The 26,400-nt window shown below is 43.6% G+C and overlaps 1 protein-coding gene across 2 annotated transcripts in view; it reads left to right on the top strand.

Moving 5' to 3' along the window:
• Positions 1-26,400, top strand: part of SV2B (synaptic vesicle glycoprotein 2B) — a 63,976-nt gene that overhangs the window by 11,898 nt on the left and 25,678 nt on the right. For both annotated transcript variants that reach the window (XM_079318167.1, XM_079318168.1), the window contains exon 2: positions 21,139-21,986. In XM_079318167.1, coding sequence (XP_079174293.1) covers positions 21,503-21,986 — 484 coding nt within the window. In that variant the 5' untranslated portion in view covers positions 21,139-21,502. The remainder of the gene's footprint in view (positions 1-21,138; positions 21,987-26,400) is intronic.

Below are 26,400 nucleotides of genomic sequence, written 5' to 3'. Positions count from 1 at the left end.
AGCTCCCACAAACCCCCAAACCCAGGGAGAGACAGTGATGGATGGAGGTGCAGGCAGAGAGAGGGGAGGGGAAAGGATTTGAGATGAGTTATAGGATAAAGGCAGAGGAAGGAGGAGAGCTGGGATTAGAGGTAGGGGCCAAAATGTGAGAAATTGAGAGGGTTGATCTGTGGGCTGTGACTGTCACAGCAGCACAACTTGGCCTGAAACATTTAGTCACTTCATGCTGTCAGAAAAGACACATTTGAGCAGGAAAAGAAAGCTCCCTTCATTGTCTGAGTGTCCAAAACAAGCATGCAAATCTGCCCTGTGATCAGAGGAAAACTTTGGAAAAATGACTCTGATCTCATTAGTGTAAGCATAAACAGAGAAAAGATATCAACTTGATTAAAATGCTGCTGTAATCTGCAGAGATGCAGGATAATCTGTCCTGAAAGCACCAGGCCACCCAGCAGGCAGGGAGGCCATCCAGCCTGGAGGAGCAGGACAGGGTGGGTAAAGAGCTGCTGGTCCCTCTGGGTCATGTAGAACTTCAGACAGAGGAAGGAGAGACAGGATTTTCATCCTTCCTGCAAGGGGAATTTAGTCCTTGCATTGGACTGCATTTATTTTAATACATCATCATCCCTGAGTATTGGTGTCTGGTTGTTTTATCTATAAATTAAGCCAAATTTTATCATAATTTTATTAAATATTTCTAGAGTTTGATGGTTGAATCCTATGGGAGAGAAGTCTGTAGAAATGCCTGTGAGCAGAGATGAAAGCAAAGCTTTGCTTACTCACAGCCTGAGTGAACCTGCCAACGTTTGCTACATAAAATAAGGCATTTAGCAGATATTTTTTTTCCTCAATGGTAAGGAAAAAAGAGATCATATTTATCTTCCTTGCTCAGAGTGAGGTGATATGTCCACAGCAGAATCTACATTTTCATTATTCTTTGGACCTAATTGAAACTTGATTTCAAAAATTACATGAGTCTGTTCAGTTTATGGGAGTCATTAAGCAGTTCATAAGTGGTTTTTTAGTGTTGCATGACAGTTGTTAATTGCATTTGATTAGAAGAACATAGTCACAGCAGGGCTGATGGATGGATTGTGAACTGAGCAAATCTGGATTAATCTATAGCCCTAAGGTTGTGGTCCATAACATAATTGAAATCAAATTAAAAATCAAGGCTGCTGTTAAAATGGGATGTGTGTTCATGGTGAAAATAATTTGCTATCATTTTGGCATCTTTTTCTTTCTTTCAGAGCATCTAAAGTAGCTCTTCAATTTCAATTATTTTTTCATAGTTATAAGAAAAGTTTTTGCATTGTGAACTATTCCATCTGGAAGATTTCCAAAAGAAAATATTTCTTTTGACATTTAAAAATCAAATTCTGAAACGGTTTTTAATTCCTACTAGATTTAGAGAAGCAGTTTGATTAAAAAACCATCCAGAATTTCCATCTCCCAACAGTCTACTGAAAAATGCAGGACCTCGTTGTAATTATTTAATTAACTGTTGTTGAGGGTTTTTTCCCTCATGTGTGCTCTCAAATAATACCATGATTTTGGCAGGCTTACAGCATCTGAGCCCACGTGGCTCGGCAGAAATGCACAGAAGTAAGGAAGCAAATGAAGTTTGTTACATCTGTGCTACCCAGCTTTTCCCTCAAAGGGGAAACAGACTGGAATTAGATCCCCCAGGTAAATAGGTCAGCTCAGAACAGAACCTCCCCAGGGTCCTGATCTCCTGTACATCCTCCTGAATGGGAGGATTTTCCCCCTGAGATGCTTGGGGAAGGCAGCAGCCCCACAGGGCTGTGGGATGGGGGCTCAGGGCTCCATCAGAGTCTGTGGCACCTGAATTATAGGAGACAACCTCTTTCTCCAATTAATAAGAGTAGCTCTTGTCCAGTTTCTTCCTTTAATCCCTCTTTTCTATCAGTGTGAAGTGTGTGGGAGGAACTCTCTGTGCAAGGATCTCCCCTGGATGGGAAAAGCTCTTTGGCTGCAGGATGGTGGTACAGGGCTTGGGGAGATCCACCCAGAGGCATCCACAGATATCCACAAACAACCATGGACACCCACAAACACCCACTTTCCCCCTGGGAGCTGGCAGGGGCTTCAGTGCCCTTCCCACAGCAGCAGAAGCAGCAGCTCCTTGCCCTGCCTTCCAGCAGGTGGGAGGTGGCAGCTGGTGCATCCCTGCCCTGTGGGATACTGGGGATAATGGAGCTGCTTCCCTGATTAACTCTGGCAGCAGCTGCTGAGTTAATTAGTGGGCAGATATAGGATACTAGGCATTACTAATTTGTCCACAGATGCAGCTTGGAGCTGAGTGGGTTTGGGGTGAATTTCATCCCTGCTGTTAGGAAAAATAATTTTCAATATCTGTTTTGAAATGTTTGAGCAGGAAATGCTTTTGCTGTTTTCACTGTGAAATCCCATCATGAGGTTCAATCTACATGAGATTTCAGTTTAAAAATCTTACTACATGGCTTAATTTCATCCATCTGACCCTGCTTGCTCATGTCTGGACTTCTGCCTTGCCCTTGACAGGAATGGTCAACCAGGTTTCATCTTCTCACTAGGAAGGGAAATTTGCTTGCTCCAAGTGAGGGAGATACAATTAAGCATGAGAGGCTCCTGAGAAGTGCCTAGAAATAATTCATTTATTGTGGTTGCAAAGGAATGGTTTGTTCTGAGCAGTCATGTGTGGTTAAAATACATAAAGGCAGAGATCTCCCAGGATCCAGCTGACATAGAAAGGACAGGCAGGAGCCTCAATCAAAGCCTTTAGTGATTGCACAGGGAGCAGCCATTAGCTCAGGGCATCCCAGTGAGAATTCCTGTCCTTGCAGCTTGAGAAGAGCTGTTACCAAATGTTCATTATCACAGTAACACTGCCCTTGGCCTGTGGCCATGGCATGATCTGTGCACCAGCAGCTCCATTTCCTGCCAGTTCCAGGAAGGCAGATGTTTTCTTTGGGAGTTATGGAGGCTGTAAGTGGTTTGGATTGGGGTATTGTCCCCATGCTGCATCAGACCTCAGAGATAGCATCTTCTGAGTGGGTGATGGAAAATAGGTGGAGCAAAAGGGGAGAAATTTTGAAAATGGAGTTACCTGTTAGCTACTACTCAGTTACTCATCACAGAGGAGGGGTTGTCTTTCATTTTTCCTCAGTGGTTGCTGAGTCAAATCAATGTGTGCATATCACACTTTATAAACCAGCCTGTTCTGCATCCTTATGCAGAGCCTTTCTTGCTTGAAGATGGAGTCAATTACTGTGCATGTATTTACCCAACCCGAGGAGCCTGCCAGGCTCCCATCTATATTTCATCAACCTCAGCCCTCCCTGAGGCTTGCAGCACTTTGCTCTGCCTGCAGTGAAGGGCTCCTCCACTGCAAAAGCAGCAATGACTCAAGAGACACACACAGACAGATGAAGTTCCCTGGATTTAACATCTCCTGGCAGCCTTGGCCTTATCCCCTTAATGCTGGGTGGCATTTGGATGCTCTTTTCAGCAGCCAGGTACCAGCTGATGTTTAATCTACCTGCCACTGTAGATGTAGAGAACAAGCTGCTCCTCACACCCTGTGCAAGCTGGAAGCCAACAGCAGCACTGACCCCCTCCTGCCACCCCGTGGTGCCTTTTCCATCTTTAATTCACAGAAGAGTAAAAGCAAGGTCTCTTAAAATTTCTGTGTCAGCAGTACAGTCAGTGCAGATTCACAATTACAGGTTATTGCCAGCAGTTTGATTTTCAGCAGCCCTGCTGTGAAGTTTCTGTCTATCCCCTCAATGTGCTGTCCTTCAGCCCCAGAAATGTTGCTGTCAGGGAGCTTTGCCTAAACTTCAGCATCAGTTTGAGTTTGAGGCTTTTGCATCTGCAGCAAATGTCCCAACAGAGCTGGGTCCAGCTGCAGAGGCCCTTTATGCTGCCCAGTGAAGCCAATGGGTTCATGGAAAAGAGAAACTCCCCATCTCTCTTGGAAGAACATGTTTCTTCCCTCTGGTCAAAGAATGTTCAACCAAAAATTGTATTTCCAAAAGAAAAGGGATCTGTTCTGGACAAATTAGAAATGTTTGAGAAGCAAATGTTTCCCTTTGTCCATTTACACTGAAAAATTATTGAACCCACTGCAGAACTTTGAATCAGGGAAAACCAGCCAAATTTTCAAGAAGAATACTACTTATGTAAAGAAAAAGCATTATTAGCACCCCATTTTTCATAGAAAACATATTTTTGATGCTTTTTCCTGCTATATCAGCCTGATGAAACAAGCAAGCAGGGAGCAGAAAACAGATTGATTTTTTAAACCATCAAAATTATTCCCCACATTTCTAGTAGATTCCCCATTTTCTGGGCTTTTAGAATAATTTGGAAGAAACAATGTCTGCTCATCTCAGCAGGGCTGTATTTTTAGAAGGGATGCAGAAAAGAGAGATAAGGTGGCTTTTCTTCAGGTAACATGTGGGTTTTCCAAGAGTGATCCTATTTTTTTATTATTTTGATTTTACTTTAGGATTTAAATACAGTGGGTCTTGATGGTACTTGAACCCATCTGTGCCCATGTGTTATTTCTTTACATTGTTTTTGTCATGGAAAGAATAAATGACACATTAGAGTTAAGTATTCAGTCACTGATAGTGCAGCTCACTTTTCTTGGGATCAAGCCAAAAGGAATAATCGTGTGTATCTATGCAATGCATATCTCTGAAATCTCCAGCTCACATTGCTCTAGGATCCCAACAAAGGTGATTTTATGACAGTGAATACCTGCTGTAATTAGGAACCTAATTAAATATCCTCTGATCTTACCCTTCTCAGAGTCAAACAGCTCAGGGGGCTGATTTGTGTTCTCCAGCTTTCTCTTCACATGGTCTCCCGCAGCAAAGCATGGGTGGTTTTTAAACCCTTTGAACATAGACACTGCTCATCAGCATCCCAGAGCTCAGGGGTGACCAGCAGATGAGCCAGTGTGGCTGGTAAGATCCTAAAATGTATATGGAATGTGTTAAAAAAACAAATCCCATAGGATGACTGAGCTAGAAAGGAGCCAGGGAAGGCAGGAAAGCTGGAGAATTTGGCCATGTTTGAGCAGGGAAAGTCAGCAGAGCCTCAGTCACCTGTGGCAGCACAGCAGGTGATCTGTCAGGGAAGGGTGGAAAGGAGCCTGAGAGGAGCTGGGATGTGCTTGGGGCAGGTGCTGAGGTGCTGGGCAGGAGGATCAGCATTTCTGCCTTCACTTGGCAGCCAGGGTCACTCTGCCAGAAGAGATCAGCCCTGTCCATGAGCAAGGCAGCTCTCTGCATGGAGTCATGCTGCAGGGGAGCCCCTTGCTGCAGAGACCACAGGCAGTGCTTCCCTCCTGCAAAGTGCCAGAAATGGGAGAAGCAGAAAGAAAGGTCAGGCAAAACTTCTCTGTCTGTACCAGGAGCTCTGCAAGCTCAGACTGGCTCTTAGTCTGGCTGGGGGTTGGATGTCCTGCAGGAGCAGAGCAGGAGGGGCTGCTGGTTTGTAGGAGCAGCACTGAGGCAGCCTTGGGGTTACATGGGCAAATACCAGGGATTAATCTGGGGTCACAAAGCCCTGCCTGGTTTGCAGCCCACTGCAGTGAGTTTCACCACTGTGCTGTCACCCAGCTCTGACCACAGGGGTGCTCCCCCACAATTTGCCACGTTCAGAGATTGGGAGCCCTCAGGGAGAGACATTTGCTTTGTTTTCAGCAAGGGAGGAGAGTGATTTCAAAACAATTAGGGAGAGTTATTTCCGAGAGAAAATCCTGCTCATCCCACAGTAAATTCCCTAGGTATACTGCTTGTAGACAGCAAACCTCTGCAATCTTCTCAACACTGCATCAAACTCTGGAACACTAAAATCAGGCTCTGTGCAGCTGGTGTTGAACAGAGACCTCCTGCAGAACCTTGGAAGGAGAGCCCAGATGAGGACAGCTGGACAGGGGACACTTAGGAAGCAGGTAAAGCTGTCACCTACACTCTGTAGAGGACAGACAGACCTTTTAGACACCAAATTTTATGAGATAAGTTTTTACTAAAAATAAAAAAAAAAAAAAATTAAAAAACCAGGAGGTACCAAATGCTCCACCTGGAGGCTGTTGTACCTGGCTCAGATTAGTTTGGAGGTATAGTGTGGCTTTTTATTGCTCTCTAATTGTGTGAAAAAAAGGCTTTACCTGGATCCAAAGGCGTGAGCAGCCCTGAACAGCAGCATATGGCCAAGGGAAGCAGTGAGTAAGGAATATCCATGTGTCACATCCATGTGGCTGTGACATGTGGCCTTTTGCCTTCATCTCCCAGCTCTGTGCCCATCTCTAGATCTGTTTGAGGTTTTCATGTGTGCAGGGGCTGTAGAGACTCAGCACTGTCCTCATTCCATATTCATTACCTGGATTCCTATATCTGCACCTTGCTGGAAAAGCTGTCGAGGGAATTCAGTGCTCAGGCAAAGCAGAACTCCACAGGGCTGGAAACCAACCTTGTCTGCAGCACAAACACCCAGTTTTACCAAGCTACAGCATTTTGAATGCCCTTGTCCAGCAGAGATAGAACATTATCTGCCTCTGTTCCCAAGCATGTCATGGCACACTTGGAAGGTAGAAAGCACTCAATCCCATTACCAGAAAGGGAAATAGAGATGACAGTCACACAGAGACCTAAAAAAAATCTGTTTCAAAAAAAAAAACTTTCTATATAAAATGTCCAAAATTCATATGTTAATCATGGGTCCATGATGGTTTCCAACCATCACTTCCCTGCCAGGGATCTCATGCAAGCAAGAGGGGGACTGGTCATCTCTTGCCCCTCCTGCCTGGCTTGGTACTGTGGGTTTCTGTGCTGTGGCTACTTATTCCTGTGCAATCAGAAAAATTTTGCAGCTACCAGACTTTACATTCATCATTAAAGTGCCATCAGAAAGCAGCTTGTTGCCTATCCAGTCTGGGATAGTTGAAAGGCTTGATATCCCCCTGCCTTCTGTCAGCTATTCCCTGGCTCCCTGACAAGGAAGTGTGAGGTTACACTTTGATAAATAACTTCTGATCATCACCTCCTTGCCACTTTCTTCACCTGGGATATTCTATCCTTTTTCCCCTGAAGAGGCACTAACATGATCTGCCTTGAAGTATTTGTTATCCCCTTGAAATTTGCCAGCTAATCCCCCCAGGCTTGTCATCTGGAGGACACCTGCTCTCACACTCCACTTCTTCCTGCCTTCTCCCATATATCATCCAGGATTCCTGCTTCTAGAAAAAGTCTTGCATTTATTTTGTCTTTACTCCAGGTGTGATAGACTGTAATTCTCTCTTCCCCGTGGGGAGCAGAAGCCATTTACTGAGATATCACTTTATCTTCTGGTGTCATTTCTGTGTCAATAGTTCCAGGGTAGCAGGTGAAGGGAAAAACATTCCACAGCTTTCCTGGTACTGCTGCCCAGGACTGACAGCCCAGGGAAATATCTGCCTTGGGATGCCCTCTCTGACAGCTGGCACCAGCAAATACACCCAAGAAAATTTCTTGGTGGATACTTACAGATCAGCCAACACCAGAATGAAGTTGTCTTGATATTTGTCTCATGTCTTTAAGAACTTATTTCTCCCAGTAGAAAAAAAATGTTGTAGAAAAAGTAACTCAGATGAAACTGACCTTCTTTCCCTCAAATACATCCAATCCATGCTTTTTAGTGCTGCAAAGACCTTGTCTTTTATTCCCAGGAGCCCACAGGTTAGTGTGCAAATAGGCATTTCCTTGTGCATGATTTTAATCTCTTGCCTTTCAAATTTCTTTAATGTCCCTTTGTCTCCAATTATGAAACTGCAAGTCCATCTCATTTACATTTTGAGGACAAAGAGACTGATTTTTTTTTTCTTTTCTTCCCCATTGCAATAGATATTTTCCCTGTCCCAAAAAAATGCTTGGGAGCAGAGCCCACACAGAGGGTAAGGAATGCAAATACTGCATGGATGCCCTTCAGAAGCTGCTGCCTTGCCTTCCACCCAGCACAGGTCTTGGCTGTGTGCTAATCTGGCAGCCCCTTGGCCACCAGACCCATCTGGCAGTGAGTGACTTCAGTCAGTCCTGACAAGGAGCCTTGCAGGAGCACTGCCAGCCAACTTGGGGCTGCAGGGAGGAGTGAAAACAGAGCTCAGTGCTGGGGCACAGGACACGATCTTGCTGGGGAGGAGCTGCATCAGCAGTAGGAGAAAGTGTGACAGCACATTTCAGGCTGCAGGTGCTGCCAAATCCAGGAGCTCTCCTGGGAAAGCAGGGCTAGAGGAAAGCCCTGATCCCTGATCCCATGCATGGATTTGAAATATCAGAGCCCAGCTGGGGGAACACTGCTGTGGGGAGGGCTGGCAAGAGGGGGGCACTTGAAGCCCAGATCCTGGCAGCCTGTCCCTGGTGTGCTTTTCAAGAGTGGCTCTCCTGGAGCTCTGGACTGTCAAAAGGACAGGCAGCCAAAACATCCCTGAGGAGCTGGTGAGGTTTGACCTCAGAGTGTGAGGATGTGGACTGGGTGATAACAAAGTGACAGATGATCTCCTGAGATGGGGCCAAATGCAGCTGTCCACCTCAGTCCCTCACATTCCTACATGAAGAGCTGAGCTCCAGCTGAGCTGTGGAGAGGGCTGAGGGTATCTGGACACCAAACACCATTTTGCAAGCAGGCTTAGGCCAAGTGGAAACCAGCCAATATGTACATGGGCAGGTCTCAGACTCCCAGCAGGAAGGCAGATGATGAAGGTCCTTGCTGCTTCAATTTTGCTGAAAGCCATATTCCTCCACTAAACTCACTTCCAGGGAGTCCACAGCTGGCATTTCTGCAGCACAGCTCCTTGAGCTGGGTCACAGAGTCTGGGTTTTGGGAGCAGCTACAGGAGTGCCCCTCCAGTTTCTGCAGGAAGGAGCACACTTGGACCAGGGACAATGGGGACAGGCCAAAAAGATACCTGTCCCTCACCTCTAAAAGCCAGAGCATCTCCTTTGTATGGGGATTCTCAAGTTTCAGGATCTCTCTCCCAGTTGCCTTCTCATTTTTAGGTAGTCTGATGACTCATAGAGTCCTTGCATGTCTTCTTTGGCTAGGGCAAAAATGAGAGGAACAGAAGGAGAGCTATGAAACGTGCCGGAAATATTCTTGATTCTGATCACAAACAGCACATTGAAGGTCATTCACAGGAGTCTCTGTGCTTGTGAACATAATTTTCACATCACAGTGATCTTGGCAATGACAATCTGAAATCAGAAAAGTGAACTTTTGAGCTCTTCACCAGTGGTTACAAGATTCTCTTTTCAGTTATGCCTGTGTTTTCCCTACACAATCTCTGACAGGTAGAGAAAACAAGTTCTTATAGCTATTTTGGAGACAAAGAACTAAACATAAGAGTAACTAAATGGCTTGCCTTAGGTTAATTGTGCCATTTGTAGCATTAGAAAAAACTACAGAATTCTTGATGTCGCCCAAGTCACTAAGCCATCTTTCTTCTAATCAAACCTTCTGAGTCCTAACAAATGTCTGCACAGGCATATATTTTTCAAATCTTTTTTTTTACTCTTTTCATGTAGAGAAATTCCAGGTAAAACATAAGCAGAAGTTGCCTGAATTCAACTCTCCTGGCATAAATTCCCCTGCTGGCAGTCTGATTTTAACTCCCATCTGTACTGTCGCGCCCCTTCCCACAGGCATGAGTCACACTGAGCAATAAATAACAGCTAAATCCTCCTTCTGCCTCCACAGGTGATGCTGAGGATTTTCTCTCTGTGTACACACGGGGTGTAGTGCTGCAGCCTGATGATGTATTGTGGCTATTAATTTGGGGAGATGAGGCTTTTTCATCATTAATGTCCAACCCGAATGCAGGAATTTATTCTGTGTGTTTGGGAAGCAAATGCAGAAACTTCTCACTGCTATGAAGTGCTGAGCCTTATTGGTTTTTATTTTTGTTTTTCTTCTTTTTACTAGCTCAAGGTAACATTAGTTTCTGAGACTGATACTGTGTGATGCCTTTTTCTCTCCCTGCCTTTACAACCTTTACTATCCCCTGCCCTGTCCTGCCTCTTTTCCTATATCTCATGCTCTGCTGCTGCTTTCTCTCATTCTTTGCCTCCTGCAGTATTCTCTGCTTGTTTCAGTTTTTTTATCCTTTCCTTCTCTATTGCACAGAGGCACAACATAATTTCAGAAGACAGTGAGACAGCAAATGCCCCATGGCACAGCTGAAAGCCACATGACTTGGAGCTGTCAGAATATTGGCCAAGCTTAAGGCTCTGTGTAAATGAGCTCCTCTTGCAAAGACCTATCCTAAAAGCTCCTGCAGGAACAGGAAAGGAATGAGGGAGGCTTAGGAAAAACCTCTGCCAGGCACCACAGCCTTCCAAAATGTTAAGAGGCTCATAACACTTGCTTAAATTGTCCATTATCCTCTTCTGCAGGTGCAAAAATACTGCTGGGTGCTCTTTTGACTCAAAATCCTTCATGAGGATAAAAACATGAGTATAAATGTAGAGTTGCTATATGTAGAGTTGCTGGTAAGTTGATGCCAACATATTCCAGGCCCTATGGCAATTTTTATTACTTTTTTTTCAAGATGCTGGTTTCAAAAGCAAGTTCTTCAAAGATCTGTGAATCTGAGATATTCAAGGTACAGCTCAGACAGGCTTTGCAAATTGTCTCCTTACAGAAGAAGACATCACTATGTGGGCATATTTGTGCTGCAGTGATACATGTGGGGCACCTAGTGAATTTGATAGCCAGATAATGGAATTTTTGAATGATCAGGGCTGCTACAAGGCTCAGGTCTCCTCAGTAATGTTTCATACTAAAACAAAAAAAAGGTTAAACTAATCAAAATGCCATGAACATGAATGGAGCAAAAGCAATTGCTCCAGTGTTTTACCTGCCACTTAACCTTGAAAGGAGTCTCTTTAAATTTGCTTCTGCTTGCACTTCTGTTTCTCCACAGGCAAGGTGCATAATGAACAGTGCATTTGCAATTTTCAAAGCCCTTGAGGCCACAGTACAATTGTTTTGGAGGTCTTATGCAGAAAAGAAAGAGGCTGGATGCAGTTTTGAGAACCACCCCTTTTATCTGATCTCATAATAACTGTGCCCCTTTAGCCTTGATCATTGGGCAGCCCTGAAGGGAAACACAGGGATCAAGCCTATTAAAGGCATGGGGAAAGCATAAGGCTGGCTGTGTCTGTGACAGGCTACAGGGGATTTCTGGGCATGAGTGAGAATTCTGGCACAGCCACTGCATTTGTACACTCCACTGGAGCTGGCAAGCAGCTGTGTCACGAGGCTGATCCTGAGCATCCTGGGCTGGGAAAGAGCTGCTCCTGATGGCAGGAGTGGTTTCCAGCCTGTGGAAATGTCCCTGCTAGAGCTCTTTCCCAACACTCCAGTACCACAGAAAACAGGGGATAACAGCCCTGCAAAGGCTGCTGAGAGGTGCAGTCAATTATTTTGTCTCTGTCAGTGGGGAGGTTGGTTGGTTCCCCAGCAGTGACAAGCTGATTGTGGGCAATAACTGATGTTTTTTTATCAGTACCTGAAACACCACAGTCACCTCCCCTCTGGGACTGGGGATGATGAGGCATCCTGGCCACAGCAGTGTGGGAGCACTGGGCAAAGGGTCATTTTGTGGCACAACACTCAGAAAGTACTTCGGCTGCATGGATCCAAAGGAAAGGGGGATCAAAGCAGAAAGGAGGGAAGGACAAGAGCATGGAGTGCTGGGGCAAACAGGCACAGCAGATCCCAAGTCTGCTCTGTTAGGTAGAGGCAGGAAAAAGAAGGAAAAGAATATTTAATAAGGATACTTGCTCAAATAAAATCTCTCCTGAAAGAAAGCAGTACTTAGAAATCACTCAGGGCTTTTCTGCTTTCGTGGCTCTGTCACTGGAGCAAATCTATTCATCACAGCCTTGTATTAATGAATTAGTTAATTAAGCAGCTCATTATTTAATAACTCAGGTTGGAAATGTGATGAAATAAAAATCCCCATTGTAGCCAGAGGCACATCTTTGCCAATAAGCTAAGCAGTTTATAGTTAATCAGGGATGTTTGCTGTCTGACATAGGCAGAATCTGCTGAATTGCAAGCAGTTTATTTCCAAGGTTATTGCTTACAGTCCTCTCTGGGAGCTTGTCAGGGCCTCCAAGCCCAGGAAGGTTAAACCTAATAAGCTGTCCAAGGGCAAACACACGTAGAAATGCTCAGATTCATGAAAGGGCACCAGGGCACAGTTGTTTCTGAATAAACATCTAATTTCCTGTTGGTTTACACTGCCAGGTGCAATGCTGATAGAGAGGCTGGTTTATTAATAAGCAGTAAACCCTCAAAGATTCTAGCTCGTTATGATATTTAAAAAGACAAGGAAATAGCAGAAACATGTGCTGGTTGTTTGGCTCTGATATGGCTCCCCCAGGTGATCTTGGGAAAACTCCTTTATTTGCATCCACATTGGGACACCTCTAAGCGTTACTTGGTGTCCAAGTGGGGGTTCATGCCTCAGCTCCACATTAAGGAAAATGTTTGTGGGGCAGCAAAACTCTCCTTTATCTCAGTCATCATGTGGAGGATAGCTGGGTTTGAACCTGGGAATAAATCCTTACCTTGCTGGTCCCCAGGGTCCCTGGAATACGGGGGACAGCACGCAGCATTTCCATTTCCATGCTCAGATACAGTTTTAGTCTCTCTCTGCCTCAAGTCTTGATGTGTAAAATAAACCTGAGACTTTTCCCCAGATTTTGATGGGAGCACTGCAGGCTGCTTAGGTACTGTGGTAATGGGAGAGGAGGAGAACAGGAAATAGACAGAATAGAAGAAGTTTAGAGACCATGAGCAATTTCTCAGCTAAAAAGTTGTTGGCCAAGTTCCAGCTCAGGCATATGCATTTCTAAGTTTCCTTTGGGAAAATTTTGCTTTCCACAAAACTCTGGCACATTAAAGCAGACACTCCTCTCCCACCAGCCCTCCTGCTGTGATTCTCCTCCATCCTCCATGGTTTTGTTCTTTTCCCCTTCACCACCTCCCTTCTGACTAAGCTCTTGACTGTGACTTCTCTCTGTCTTTGCTCCTTGAAGCCAGTCTGTTCATTATTTATTAGCTCCCATCCTCTTACACCATCTGTCTCAACTCATTATCCATATTCAGCTTGTCAAATTGACCTTTTATGGCCTTTCTCTGGAATCCTAATGTGTAGTCTGTCCCTCCTTATATAGATACGTGTTGCTAAGCTGTTGCTTTCCAACTCCTACTGTTAAACATTCCTCTCTGTATCTATCTCATGAACACCCAACTTGTTAGTCTGTGCCCCTAACTTCAGAAAAGCTGTTTATTCTGCTTGGCTGATGCTTGTTCCTTGTTTCATCTGCTGCATGTTTGCTGTGCCAGCTTGCTGTAGCACATACTGTCTTGGATATGACCTTTAAAGCATCTGCACCAACAGAGTATCAGACTTTAGGGGTATAATCTCCCTCTAAGAGTCTGGGGGACTTTCTGTCCCTTAGTTCATATCATAACATGGTGGATTAGAAACTGAATTCAGCCCACAGCCACCTTGCTGTGAGTCACCACCACCAGATAAGGCAATGGCATTTTAGTGTGCAATGTGCTGGAAACCAGAAATCTCCCCCAGTGGGGTGGGTAAGAATGAAAAAATGTAAAGGCATTGGAGCAGTGCAGCCAGATCCTTACTCAGCATAAATCAGGTCAGTTCAATCAAACTACTGAACTCTTTGTGTTCATACCCCATCCATCTCTGCTTCCAAATCCAACGTAAATACTTTTGCTTCAAAGACAATAGTTCCTTCTCACAGAACATTGTGTAATGCAGGACTGTAGGATCAAATAACGCAATAAGTATTTTCTCCTGGTGGAACAAACATACACAGTGTGCACCTGCTCAGGAATGTGTAAAACCCACCACAGATCAATAGAGATTATCCAGAAGCTGTAGGAGAACTTCAGGTCAATAAACTCTGTGGCAGAGAATTTTGAACTAAAACACTTTCTCTAAATAATTAATCAAGGCTGCTTGTAACACATTAAATACTCCAGCTCTGGTTTCCCTGCAATTCTTGATGTACCAGGATTGCATTTGCACCAATCTTTTCCAACCTACAGGGTGGCAGCAGTGAATGAGTCCTGTCCCACAGACCCTGGCAGCATCTTTGAGCAAATAAATTTTTTTTACACTGCACAGAGGACTTTTACCCTCCATGGTCCAACCTGTGCTGTAGGGGAGCAATCAGTAGGTGCCATCTGTACTGCTGAAAGTCAGTTCTTTGAACTAGATAAATTCAAGACAATCACTTTCAAATATCTTGCTCATCTTTACAGAATCTGTGGCACAGATAGCTTGCTTAACAAGCTCCGTGGAGAGTTTTTGAACCCCTGTTACATATCTATCAAACAATTTCTTAATAATAAAAAAAGTTGCAGGAGAAACAATTTTTTTCCTTAGTTTCACTTAATACAGTGCTCTCCTCTGAAGCTACAACAAAGGACAGCTCTTTTTCCACAGTTCAAAGCAAATTCTTTTTAAAGGTAGGCTCTGCTATAGACTTTGATTTTTAAATCTCTTGCTGCCCAGACCCAGTTAGCCTCCTGTGTTTGCAGCCACAGTTGATTGTTGTAGCCATTAACACATAATTTTGCACCTGAAAAACATACACTGACATGCCCTTCCATGTAATTTTATTGTCTTTGATGGCAAAGTAGCTCCTTTTTGCTTCCAGCTACCATATCACTGAGTAAGAAAACTAAACTCATACACCTTCCTTGATTTTTTTAGAGCAAGAGCAGAAAAGAGACCTCAGAAATTAGACTGGATCTGATGTTGCTCCAGTTGCAATGGGCTTTCAGCCTGGGACTGTGGTATAGTCCTCCTTCAAGAATGCTTGATGACCATGATTTATTTTGGACAATTATTGCAAAGACAAATTATACCTTCAATCTTGTGAGACTGGAGAGGAATCAGAATGAATTTTTTCCCTAGTGATACACAAAGTGTTCCTTTACCTGTCTAAAATCCTCTAGAAACTTGCATCCCAAGGGCTGATCTGTACTTTGAAAAAAAGCAACCAGGTCTTCAGCTGATCAAATCACACAGATTCACTGGCCAGTGCTCAGATCTGAGAACATCCTCCTGGAAATTCCCCAGGGACACCATTGGTTAGGATATTTGATGGAAGGGCACAGGAAGAAAAGTGACTGCTGAAGACCTGCAAGAAATGTGATCTATTTCAATACAACCACCCACTAAAATACTGTTCAGTCATTGGGTTGGGTGGGGTTGGGTGGGGTGGGGTTGGGTTGGGTTGGGAGACTTTCCTCCTGTTATTTTGGCAGTGAAAGAGAGATGCAAAAAGCCAAGCAAGAATTAATAAGGCTTAGGGCTGATCTCTAACAGAGATGGCACCAGATGCATTTATAATCCTTGGAGGTGAAGGCAAGAGCTACAGTTATTACAAAGCATTTTTTCCATGGTTTGTGGATTGATAATATGCCAGGGTTTCCATTTTTCCCTGGCCATCTCCTCCTTTATTCTGAGCATAGTCTGGACCATTAATCCCTATTCTTCCTCCTTGACTTCCAATTTCACTTGGTTTCTACCTTCTTGTATTCGAAGCCCCCTCATTTCCTTTTTCTACCTCCTCTCACATATAAATTCTCTTCAGATCCTGCTGCTTTTCCCTCTGCAGGGTCCTTGCCAAGAACCCAGCCTTGCCATCTGTCCAGGAGAATGATGATATTGCTCAGCTCTCTTCTGGATGTTGAATTGTGTGGCTGCAGAAGCAATTTTAATGCTAACAAAAAACCCCAACAAAACAAACCGAAAAAAAATCCCCAACAATAATCAGAACCCTGTGGAAGAAAAGCCCTTTTCTGCCTCACAGAGGTCAGATACTTTTAGTCATATGCATATAAATAGCAGGATTACATTTCCTATATTGTATTTCTCTATATTGCCTTCTTAAAAGTATACCTGAGATAATTTTACATCCATGAGAGCAAAATGAGAGTTCCTCTTAAAATTTTTGTTGATAAAACATGCCATTTTTCCAAATCTGAAGTATTTAGGGGGAAAAATCAGTTTCAATGAATGTTTCTAATAAAAATGTATCAAGCAGCTGACAGGATGGCATTTCTGAAATTAAATACTTTATTTCAGTTTGAAACAAATCTCCATGCACCTCCTTCTATTTTTCTTTTTTTTTTTTTTTTTTTTTTTTATGCCAATGAAAAGGGCAACTTCATACAGTATAAGATGAAGAATTTATAATGGACCCGATCTGAAATAATTTTATTGTGAATTATGGGATTGCAGTCCAATTTTCAGAATTTTAAAAATTATTAATACCATTTATACTAGTTGGAAAAGGGGAGTTTTTCAAAGTTCTCCTGAGGTAAAATACCATTTTTCTTAGTTAAAAAAAAATTAAAATGCTAGACTTCAAGACTTCATTGAAAACCTGCCAAAGACCTGGGAGCACTTTTCCTGACAGCTCCTCTGCTGTGAAGCTGGGAGCAGAGAGACATCTTTTCCCCAAATTCTGGTTTATTTAAGGCTTAAAGTTTTGGGGACACAAGTTGTCCATATCTGTATATATTCATATATTCATATAGTCACAGCTGCAAGGGATCTGCAATTCCCACCAGAGGAAAGCTGTGCTGTCCTGATCTGGGGTCTGGAGGGACACAGAGATGCCAAGAAGCCAAGGGACAGAGCCCAGGGTGCTCAGCCTGTGGCACTTCCATCCAGCAGCACAGGAATCACTCATTGCCACACTCATTGCCTGTGAGAATATTGATGTCATTGCCTGAAATCCAGGATGCTGCTCCCCTGGGAGCTGTGCTTTGTTAGGCACCTCAAAAATCTGTCCCTTTGTGTGTACAAACTGATCCCTTAATTGCAACCTCATTATGAATCTGAGGTTGGAACTTCACAGAAACCTATCTACATAATCATCTTTCTCCTTTCAGTGAAGAAAATTTCTTCTCAGGAAATTTGTTTTCAGTCAGCTTTGTGACTGCAGAATGTCCTTATGGTCACTGTAGGATCTGGGCACCTTCCCATTGCTGTCAGCAGAGAGCAGCTCTGGGGGTGAGGATGTTCTGCAGGAGGAATCGTCCTTCAGGCAGAATATTAAACTGCTCTGCCATCTGTTTTGCAGGGATTATTCTGCTGAATGCTAAAAATCCCTTGAAAGCATTTTTATAGTGTCCCTGTCCTGCTCCTTCTCCTTAGTGTTCAAATAACCTCTCCCTGCTGTTGATTTTGGGTGTTCTCCCCTTCTGAGCCTGCAGAGACAAAAACCCTGGGTGGCAGCTCCCAGCCTTGGCTCTCTCCCTGCTGGACCCACTTCATGAATGATGCATTTATGTGTGTGCACCCACGGCTTGTGCTCCCACAAAGCAGCATTCTCACTCTCTTTGCTTTTCCAGAAACTCCATCATTCCCCAAGGTGCAATATTTCCTAAGAAAACCCTTCTCATATCTGCCCTGCTCACTAATTCAGCACGATTTCTGTTCTCTAATAGAGCTCAGCTCTGACAAGCCCTGGGCTCTCTTTATTTAGAATCAGGCACAAGAAACCCACCCTTCTCTGCATCTCCTCCAGCCCCCAGTTTATCCCCTCAGCATGCCAGACTTGCCTATATGCCCTCTCACAGAAGCAAATGCAGGTGTTAATCTGCTTTTTTTAAACATCCCTTTTCCTACAGTAGACATTGTTTCTATTATGAGGATATCCAAGGCTTTAAGTCCCTATTTTAAGTTGCAAATCTCAAATGACTGAATTCCTGGCTAAGTGTGCAACATCTGAGCTAAATAAAGAGCTAAAGAGTACAAGATAACTGCAAGATGCATACTGTATTTTAAAGAAATGAGGAAAGGATCTGAATTTCGATGTATTCCAGGTTTCTGTGTCCAACACTCAGTTTAATGGGCTCTTTCGGGGACACCCAGAATGCCCCTGCAGACTCTGCCTTAAGGAGCCCAATGTTTGTTGTGTTTACAGTGTGTTTAAACCTCACTTGTGTGTCTTGGAAAGGGAACTGGCAGTTTAAAAGGGCCAAGGCTTGTAATTAGAATCATTTAGATTGGAAAAGAACTCTAAGATAATGAAGTCCAACTATTTACTCAGCAGTGCCAAGTCCACCACTAAACCATGTCCCCAGGTGCCACATCTACATGTCATCTAAGCCTCCACCACTGCCCTGGGCAGACTGTTCCAATGCTTGACAACCCTTTTGATGAGGCAGTTTTCCTATTACCCTGTCTGAAACTTCCCTGGCACAAGTTGAGGCCGTTTCCTGTTGGGCTGTTGCTTGTTATCTGGGAGAAGAGGCTGACACCCACCCTGCTACAATAGGCTTGGTGTGATGTGTATATTTGTCTCAAGGGCTCATGCATCACTGTGAAGGGTAATTATAGCAACCCAAGCCTGCCATCTTTATGACACATCATGATTTCGCATCTAAATGCTAAATGGGGCTGTTAATGAGTGAATGCAGCTCAGCTTGAGTGAAAGGGTGTTAAAGAATCAGGTCTGGAGTGAATCAGCCTGTGCATATGTGGCAAGGAAAGGAAACAAGTGGTGTGAAATACAAAAAGTGTAGCATTCTGAAGTTATAGCCTGCCTCTCTTCACTGCCCCTTCTCCTAGGGTGATCTCTACCAACTGAATGGGAACACAGTCACTATTTTTTGCCATGACCCCTTTTCTCTGAATTGTATGTTCCTCTCCATACAGGTGACTCTCACCCGTCTGTGAGACTCATTAGTTCATGTCATTATTTCTTAGCCTGCCTAAGATGTGATCCTCTGGTAAATGCCAGTCTTTGTGTGTCACTGAAGGATGCTTCAAGAGGCCTTTTCTAACTTTGTGGTCTTTGGTCCTGTTGTGGGAGGCAAAGAGCCCAGCTTTAAACCTCAGCAGCTTTTAAACAGAGAACAAAAAGACTTCCAGCATTTGGTCTTTAAGAACATGATTTTACCCTTTGAAAAGAGAGATAAGGTCTGTGGAGATTTGGAGTCTGATCAGTTCTGCTATTGATCATTAGTGTTATTGTTGCTTTGTTTCCTAAAACGTGTTTTCAGTTCTGTAGCAACCAGAAAGGGACAAACACAGTGAGGTCACTGCGCTTCCTGCTCCAACATTTGAGGTCGCTTTGAAGCATGACCTGCCAGCAGATGATTCTTAAAGACTTCCAAGGCAAGGCCTAATGTTCTTTTGCACATATTGTTCTTTTGTTTTTTCATTCTAAATAGAAGGCTCCTTCTCCTACTTTTCAAAGGAAAATATGTCTCTGTGGAATGACATTTTACTGCCTTGGAGAACACGATGTTCAGTCATGACACAAATCTTTGTGTAATCAAGAAAGTTACTTCAGGACTGGGAGGTTCTGAGACTCAAAAGTAATTGGGTACTTTTTTTAACCATTAAAGGTAATACTCAAGCACCGAAACAAGAGCTGTAGAACTCACTTAAGTGCTTCTGATGGCTGTCAGATGTATTAACTCCCCTGCACATTAACAGCTCTGGTGCCTATGCAACTACTTCTCTTTACTGCTCCCTGCACTGTAGACACCTGGTCATGATAATCTGATGAGAATGCCTTTGGCTTTTTTTTTTTTTTTTTGTTTTAATTGCTTTATTCATTGCTCATTTTGAGCCCTGGAAGAATTCCCTGTTGCCTTCTTCAATTGGTGCAAAATGTATGGGGTGATTCAGCATAAAGAAAGGGAAGAAGAAACACGTTGAATGTAGTGACCAATAGCAGAGGGCCAGAGACAAGGAAGAGGTTCTGGCAGGCTCTGCAGGGGCTGTGTTGTAATTATGGGCCACAAATACATAGGTGGATAAGCAGAAGTGCAGAGGAAGCTTTTATGAAGTTCCTTGGAGCAGCTCCATGAGCAGCACAGGCAAGGCATGGCCATAAAGCCATGCAGAGAAGTCAGGCCTCTGCTCCTTCCTTACCCTGAGCATTTGGGCTGACAGAAAATCACAGCATTTGCAGCAGGAGTGATGCCCCTCTGAGCATTTCATTACAGAGAGTGCTACTGAATTTCTCCTCTGCAGTCATTTGAGCTGCATATAGCACTGTTATTTACAGCGTGTGCGTTTGCGTGCGCTTCTATAGGTCAACTGACTGTGTAGGTAACAACACCCACACATCCTCAGTGTGCCTGCCTGTGTCAATCCATACCTCATTTACACTTTATTTAGGCAAGTAGCTCAAAGCTTAAAGCAAAGTCCACGTTCTGTGCATGCCTACGCTGTGCTGGCTGCTCTGGCGTGACTCCACTCCCTGTCCCACGTGCTTCTCCTTCCAAACTCTGTGTCTACAGCTGTGTGAGGCAGGGGAGCACTGGGGAGCCAGCTGGCTGGAAACTGCCCGGAAAATAATGGAAATCAGGTGTCCAGAAGGAGTATGTGTTTAGATGTGTCTTGGTTTCCCTTGGTTTTCCCTGCAGACAGCAGTGATTCTGTATTAGCTTTGTTTTTTTGCCCTCTGTGAAAATCATCCCCTGTTGATGTTTAGATATGGGGAGAACAGAGCTTGGTGTGACTTTTGGTGATTATATCTTGGCAGACACTGCATGCCAGTTGTGCATCTGGCATACACATGGAGAGACACTAGGGAAAAAAATAAGCCAATAAATATAATTAATGTGGGGACCTGGATGAAAATGAAAACCAAGATCATATTTTGTCTCATTATGATGCTAGCCAGTTGTAGGGACCAGGGATGAGTGTACTCTGAGGAGATGGATGGAAACATATTTAGCAACCTGAGAGCTTTGTTCCAGCAACCCAGCCCAGTGCTGTTCTGCTCTCTGTGGAAAGCAGAACCACATATGGGAGGCAGGACTTCCAGGAAAGACAGAAATTGGGACCACATGGTACTTTACATTCTACTTTGGGTTCCCACTGAACTTGGTACATTTTAATGCTCTGCTTTTTTCTGAGGCTTTGGGTTTTGATGATGCAAAAACATTCCTCTGTTGCCGTATTTTTTCAAAGGAAAAGCATGTATTCAAAATGTTGGCCATTAAACTCAGTGCATACTAGCTCTCAAGCTTACTGCTGTCTCATTGCTATTGTTTCCTTTTTCTCAGGACATGACCTTCAGTACCACAATGAATCAGGAAAAACCTGTCAAATCCTCCTAGCTCCCCGGCTGTGCAATTTGCTGTTCCCTCGCTGTTCCCCAGACAGCAGCTTTTCTCACCCAAAGCATAGAAGCCAGCAAGTCACAAATGACAGCTGAAAAGTGAAGCATTACCAAAAGCTGCGTGAGACTCTGTCAAAGAGAACCTTTATATATAATTCCCCTTCTGAGCCTGGGAAGCTGTGCATCCCATCAGTTCCAAAGAACTCAGCAAGATATGTTCAAGTAACCAACACCAGAAACTGCAGAAATCCATACACACTTTAGAATATCCACAGAGCGACCTGCAGCATTTAGAATCTCCGTTCAGGATGGATGATGGGTACAGAAACACCAACCAGGTCTCAGATGACTACAGGTACCAGGATGGCAGCTACGACGGAGCCAACGACGGCTACTACCGGGGCGGGGAGGAGCCCGCGCAGGAGGAGGATGCCCAGAGTGATGTCACAGAGGGCCACGATGAGGATGATGAGGTCTATGAGGGGGAGTACCAAGGGATCCCACACCCAGATGACATTAAAGAGAAGCAGAAGAAGCGAGGCCCTGCCGTGGATGATGAGTACAGAGACCGTGCTGACCTTATGGCCGAGCGGATGGAGGACGAGGAGCAGCTTGCCCACCAGTACGAGAACATCATTGAGGAGTGTGGCCACGGACGCTTCCAGTGGACTCTCTTCTTTGTTTTAGGGTTGGCACTGATGGCAGATGGGGTGGAGGTGTTTGTGGTTGGATTTGTTCTTCCCAGTGCTGAGAAGGATATGTGCTTGTCCAGTTCCAACAAAGGGATGCTGGGTAAGTGCCACTGGCAAACAGCTCTTCTAATGCAGTGAAAAACAGCTGGGACACTTTTTTCTAGTGACCAGCTGATTTCTTCTAAAGACTTCTTGTATGTCATGCCTGGGTGGATCTGACTCAGGAGGAGTTCACATACAATGAGCAGCAGAATTTTACCAGAATGTGCTCTGGCCCCAGTAACAATCTGGTCACAGTGGGCTGGATCTGGACAAGGTAGCTCATAGTCTGCAGGTCCACAGGGCAAAACTCCAAGGGGTGTTCAGGGATAAATAAGTGAAAAGTTGAAGGTGGATCTAATGACTCAAAATTCAAAGCTGTTAGAAACTACAGGTTTCCCTTTTCTTCAGCCCAAAGCCCCAACTGGCAAATCAACTGTGCAGTCAGTTCCTTCTGCCTGCTAACTTCTCACTTTGCTCATATGTCCTGGATCAGATGTAGTCAATGGAGATTTCTTTTAAAGTCTGTGGAATGCAATTAAAGTGCAGCATGCAGATTAAAGCTGAGGCTACTGGCAACATCCCTTTTGCATCACTACTGACATCTCCCTGAGGTCAAAATACAAGGCTTAATTATTGGGAGTGAGACTGGGTGGAAAGGTTTGGATGAACAATTTTTTCCCTTGAACAATAGACAAGCCAAATTCCATCAGCCAAAACAGCAAAGCTTCCCAGATCTCCAAGAATCAGGACAGGATCCAGCATGGTCTGTAGTGAAAGCCAGCCAAGCAATAGGACAGAGCATCTGGAAGGGAAATAAAACAGCTCTTGGAATAACTGGTTGAGGAGGGAGAGAGTGTGTCTTGATGGACACATACTGGGATTGCAGGGAATCATCAGGGACTGTAGGTCATACATGCTGGCCCAGAAACTCTGCCCACTGCAAGGTAAATGCAGATTTGGGACTAGACCCCATAGAATGAATGACTTCATTCTATTTACATAATTTTCATGTGACAAAGGAAATAGATAATCATCCCTGTACAAACCTCTCTCCTTGGTGTACTGAGGTCACATTCACTTTTCTGTTTTTCCCTTTTTTCTTTGAGGTTCGAGACATTTCTTCCTATAATTAGCCAGGTTTGTACTGACTTTTGCACCTTAAAGAATTTAGTAACTTTTTTTTTTTTTACTTCACAAATCCTTAAAAATTCTAGCTCGAAATATCTCCAGTCAGATATCTAAAAGCAAACCCCTCACAATTAGATCCTGATTTCAAAGAGGCTTTGAAATTCACCAGCTCCCTGTGGGACACAAGCCTTGGTGTCTTTTCAGTGATGAGACTTTTTTTGAAAAGCAGGTCATTTATTTTGGTGACTCTATGAAAACTGAGATTTTCTGAAACTCTGACCCCATAAAATATCTACCTCTGTATAGCTCAAGCTCTGGCAGGCTCCTGAATGAGAAAACTTCAAATGTCAGAAGGAAATTTATCTTTGAAGTATTTCTGGCCCAACCACAGGTAAAAATGAACACGAAATCTCCCCAGAGAGAGTGTTCTGCTTTTTCCAGCTCAGTATTTGCAAGGCTGAAAGTTCAGGGTGTTCTGATAAGCTCTGAATAAGCAAGGAGACATTTGGGTCCGTATCCAACCCCAGCTCCAGCCTCCTGTGCAGTAACAGAGCTAATCTGGGAGTGCTAATGAGGGGAAGAGAGCTCTTCTTGCTGCCTTTCCTGCCCACTTTCAAACACAGATTGTGAGAACCTGATTTTGCAGAACAACTTCTTCTGTCCTTAGCTTTTTTGTTTAGGGAATCTGCTGTTGAACCTTGTATTCAAACTATTTCATTATGAAAGGAAAAAAAAAATTCTGAAAACAATGAAAGCTGTTTCATCTTAGTTTGGGGCAGGGAGGAGAGTAGGTGGCTATGGTAGCATGCAGTTTTTATTGACTGGTGGTATACATGGGGCAGTTCTCTGACTCAGTCCATCTTATTTGTTAAACACCTTTTCTTGTCTGCTGGACATTTCTCTGCCTCTGGATCTGAAGTTTGTGATATGACTCTTTGTGGGAATGAATTCAGCATGGCTTGGAAAGCCTTACATGGCACAGCAGTGCTCTGATGTGAGTAGTGAGTACCCAAGGCATCAAGAAGAGAGTATGACAAGCCTGGGGTGGGTAGGGGTCTGCTGGAGGGTATAGGAAGGGAACAGTGCAGGTCTCTGGGTCTGGAGAGGGGAAGGATTCTTTCTGCCAAGGCTGGCAGCAGCAGGGAAGAGGCTGTTGGAGTTTGACAGGCACAGGGCAGTGCAGGGACACGAGGTGTGGGTGCAGCCCTGCCTCCAGCACAGCCTCGTGTCCCAAATACTGCCCTACATGAAAGCCTCATCTCTTTTCTGAGCAGCTGGGGCACAAGGACAGCAGATACCAGCTTCTCAAGGGGAAGGCTGAGGAAGTGCTATTGATGGAGACAAGAACAAAACAATCAAAATCTTTCTTAGGACAGCTTCAGCTCCCATTCACCTGCAGTTAGGAGAAGAGGTATCTCCCACAAAGCTCAGAGTCCAAGACAATCCCATGTCACTTTGTGAAGCCATTCCCTCAGTGGCAGTGCACTTTGATCAGGGTTCAGTTACACCTAGATATTGATTTGGTGGCATCAAAGAGCCTTCACCCCAGTTTCTAATGTGCAGGGACAGTCTTGCACCAGTCTTGCACAGGATGAACAGGGAGAACAGAGCTTTCCCTCAAGTTATCACATGGTTTTAGGGAAGCAGGGATATTATCCACACATGAGCTACTGCCCCTTGCCTTATCCCCATGTACCAATAAACATCTTGTGTTTAATCCCAAGGAACCAATTATCTCTTGCTAAAGGAAACATAACCAGGTTTTCCCAGGAGCAGTTAAGGTCACTTCCAGGCAGCTGCTAACATTTAAATACACAAGGTCTCAGCCATAACAAGAGAGCCCTGGAGGGAAAAACTGGGAAATAAGTCAGGTGAGTAATCAAACTCCAGGAGAAATAGGAAGGGACAAATAAGAGAGATAAAGCAGATGCCTCCTAAAGACTAATTTAGTGAAGTTCAGCTTCTGTTAAAAGGACATTTTGCATTAAACACTCTGCATATTGCATATTTTGTCTCCCTTGGAAAGCAGTCATGGGAAAATATCAAGCAAACTATGGCCAAATTATGCAGAAATTGCAAATAAACAGATGCCCACAGTGTTTCATGAAATGTGTGAAATGGATATGACACATCTTAGAAAACGTTTACATTTCATTCTGAAAATAAACATCTTACCATCAGATGCAAATTAACAGCTATTTTAGCCCTGAATATCCCAAGTGGGACAAAACACATATTTGGAGATTTTCAGTTATGAGAAATCCTATTTTAAAGATTATTTCAGGGGTGTTACAAAAATAAAACCCAACAACAAAAGAAGAAACAACAGTGTACATATTTTAGCAGTTTGATTTACTCAACTCTTAATACAAATTGTTAAGAATAAGTTTGGTAACATGTAAAAACATTATTTTTACACATTCATTTCATAAATCAGCTTTGCTGAGCTTTCATCATCAATAGTCAAAATAATAATTCAATTCTTAAATTTACTGAAACAGAATATCCCTTCTCAGTATGATACAGCCTGTTGGAAGAATTTTTTTAATATTTTAAGGATAATCAAAAGAGTAATAAAATTTGTATTTTTGTATTTGCTGAAAGGTCCACAGTACAATTATCTGGAGAAATATCTTAAAAATATAACTCTTTACATGCTATAAATCACTTCTTAGAGGACCAAATATTATGTTTGCAAGCACAGAGCAGTAAGTATAGAAGTATAAAAGATAATGACATAGTAATGTTATAAACTTCTTCACATCCTGCATATAAAAACTCGAGGCACAGCCCTCCCAGATCCCAGAGCTGCAGTTGTGTTATCATCATTTCACAGTTCACTAAACTGAGACAAGGAAATTTTTAAGGGCTTTGCCCGTAACTGTAAAACAGCTACACTAAGGCTGAGAATAAAATTGCTTTTTCAGGCTCCTTTCTCCCTTTTATGATTTAATAATAATTTTTTTAAGGAGAATATCATATTACAGACTCTTAACCTCATACTGCCAGATTAAAAAAAAGCTAGAAAAAAGAATCCTATAAGTTACTATGCTGTTATGTAGCAATTCAAGCTTGGCTGTGTGAGTCAGGTTAAATAGAATGTGTACAACATGCCTGCTTTTAGCTGTGTGAAGAGGATGTTTTATTATCAGCTGAGATAGAATCTGGTCACAGCTTCTCATTGACCTGAATTCACCTGATATGACAGTAAATCCTAATCCCCTCTGCAGGGCTCAATGGCTTTTCTCCACTTCATTATTTTTTTAACTCTGGCTGAGCACAGACAAGCCCAGCCATGGTTCCCTTGCTCTGCCGTGGTTATTTTGGTTATTTTCTGCCTCTTT

This window comes from Erithacus rubecula (assembly GCF_903797595.1).
Source record: "Erithacus rubecula genome assembly, chromosome: 14".
Classification (NCBI taxonomy): Eukaryota; Metazoa; Chordata; class Aves; order Passeriformes; family Muscicapidae; genus Erithacus; species Erithacus rubecula.
Note: the sequence above shows the minus strand (reverse complement) of the source record. Positions and strands in the feature narration are given on the sequence as shown.